General features: G+C 53.1%; 1 protein-coding gene across 1 annotated transcript; it reads left to right on the top strand.

Annotated features, from left to right (window-relative positions):
• The first annotated feature begins 266 nt into the window (after positions 1 to 266).
• LOC111668485 (uncharacterized) lies at positions 267 to 1,600 on the top strand. The gene is made up of 2 exons (XM_023424547.2): positions 267 to 945; positions 1,032 to 1,600. Exons 1-2 carry the CDS (start codon positions 291 to 293, stop codon positions 1,598 to 1,600), a joined length of 1,224 nt encoding a protein of 407 aa, XP_023280315.2. The 5' UTR covers positions 267 to 290.
• The last annotated feature ends 7 nt before the right edge of the window (positions 1,601 to 1,607 follow it).

Genomic DNA, 1,607 nt, shown 5'->3' with positions numbered 1-1,607 from the left:
GTGTGTGTGTGTGTGTGTGTGTGTGTGTGTGTGTGAAGACTGGGAAACATCCTGCACGTGTCAATAGTTTCAGGGTCCATCTTGCTAAGTCTAGGACTGTCTGTCTGTCTGTCTGTCTGTCTGTCTGTCTGTCTGTCTGTCTGTCTGTGAGCTTACAGAAAGTCATTCCTATGCCAACTTTTCTGAATAGTTTATAGCTTATGGGCATTAACCTTCAGTGTTCACTTGGCTTGAATCTAAGTTTTCTTTCCCCCTCTCTCCTCCTGCAGCTCCCATGTGTTCGTTCGGCCATGCTCCCCGGGTATGGATTCTCACCTTTTCCTGATTTCCAGCCCCACCTTCACGCTTTTCGCAGCCGAGGAGAGAGTCCCAGCATGTGGATCCCTGGCTCAGGAGAGTCCCAGGCTCTGAGCGAGGCCCAGGATGACAGGCCTCTCCTCCACCCGTGCCATCACAAGCATGTCGCCGTGTGCCAGCAGGAAACCCTGGCTTTTATTGAGCTCCAACCACCAGTGACTCCTAAACTGAACGGCCTGGGCTCTCCGAGGCCAGCTGTTGTTCCAGATGCACAATATAAAACACACTCGCTGCCACTGAATGGTTTCAGACACACGCTGAATGAACTGAATGACATGCAGAACGGCTGCCACAGGGCAGAAAATGAACATGAAACACTGACTTTGAACTCTCATACAGCTGCTGCTGATGGAGAGCGTGAACGCCGCAATGGGACTGAAAAGCCACGAACCGTCACCACAGTATGTCGTCCTCTCCACGCAGCTCTGAGCCTCCCTCTGTCGTTCCCTCTGTCCTCTCTGTACACAAACACAGACTCGTGGGAATCTCAGTTACCTTCCTCACCTGAAGGTCCTGAGTTACAGAGCCCGGGCTCCCGCCGGCCACAGAGGAGGACATCACAAGGTTCACTGAAGGAGAAGTCAATCCGTGAGTGTGCAGCTTATTTCATTTTTGAAGTTGACATTCACAGATGAGGCTTTAAAACACTTTAAATGTTTCCTGTTTGTTTCCAGGGCGAAAGATGCAGGTTTATTCTCCCGACAGCCCAAGCGATGAATCTCTCGGCAGCCCGATCCTGGATGCAGACTACATCTTCCCTGGACCCTTTGCATCTTTCCTGGAGGAGGACCTCAGTGGATTATCTTCCCTGGAGGCCGTTTCGAGTCCGTCATCCACAGACGGCACAGCAGATGACATTTTTAATCTGCCTGCAGAACCACTGCAGATAATAGAGGACTCGATACTGGGGGCGAGGGAGGACGGCGGGAGCGTGGAGACGTCCAGTGCCGCAGGGGGGAGCTGTTTGTCACGCGGCCGTCAGGGGGACCAGGAGCGGCGGCGCTTCTCGGCCTCGGAGCTCATCTCCAGACTTCAGCTGTCTCAGAGGAAGAACTCCTTCACCCTGAAGCTGGGGAAGTCTCTGTCGGCTCGGGTGGCCTCCAGGGACAGACAGAGCTCCAACAGCCTCAGCCCCAACCCTGACTGTGAGTACACGACACATCCAACACCACGGGGACATTTCACTGGAGCGCAGTCTGTCTTCATACTCATCAAACCTTCTGTTCAAACTCAGTGTCATTAAACACACT

Source organism: Seriola lalandi, unplaced genomic scaffold, assembly GCF_002814215.2.
Source record: "Seriola lalandi dorsalis isolate HSWRI2012SDOR001 ecotype SW California unplaced genomic scaffold, Sedor1 jcf7180002004096, whole genome shotgun sequence".
NCBI lineage: Eukaryota > Metazoa > Chordata > Actinopteri > Carangiformes > Carangidae > Seriola > Seriola lalandi.
This window is presented reverse-complemented; position numbering and strand designations above follow the sequence as displayed.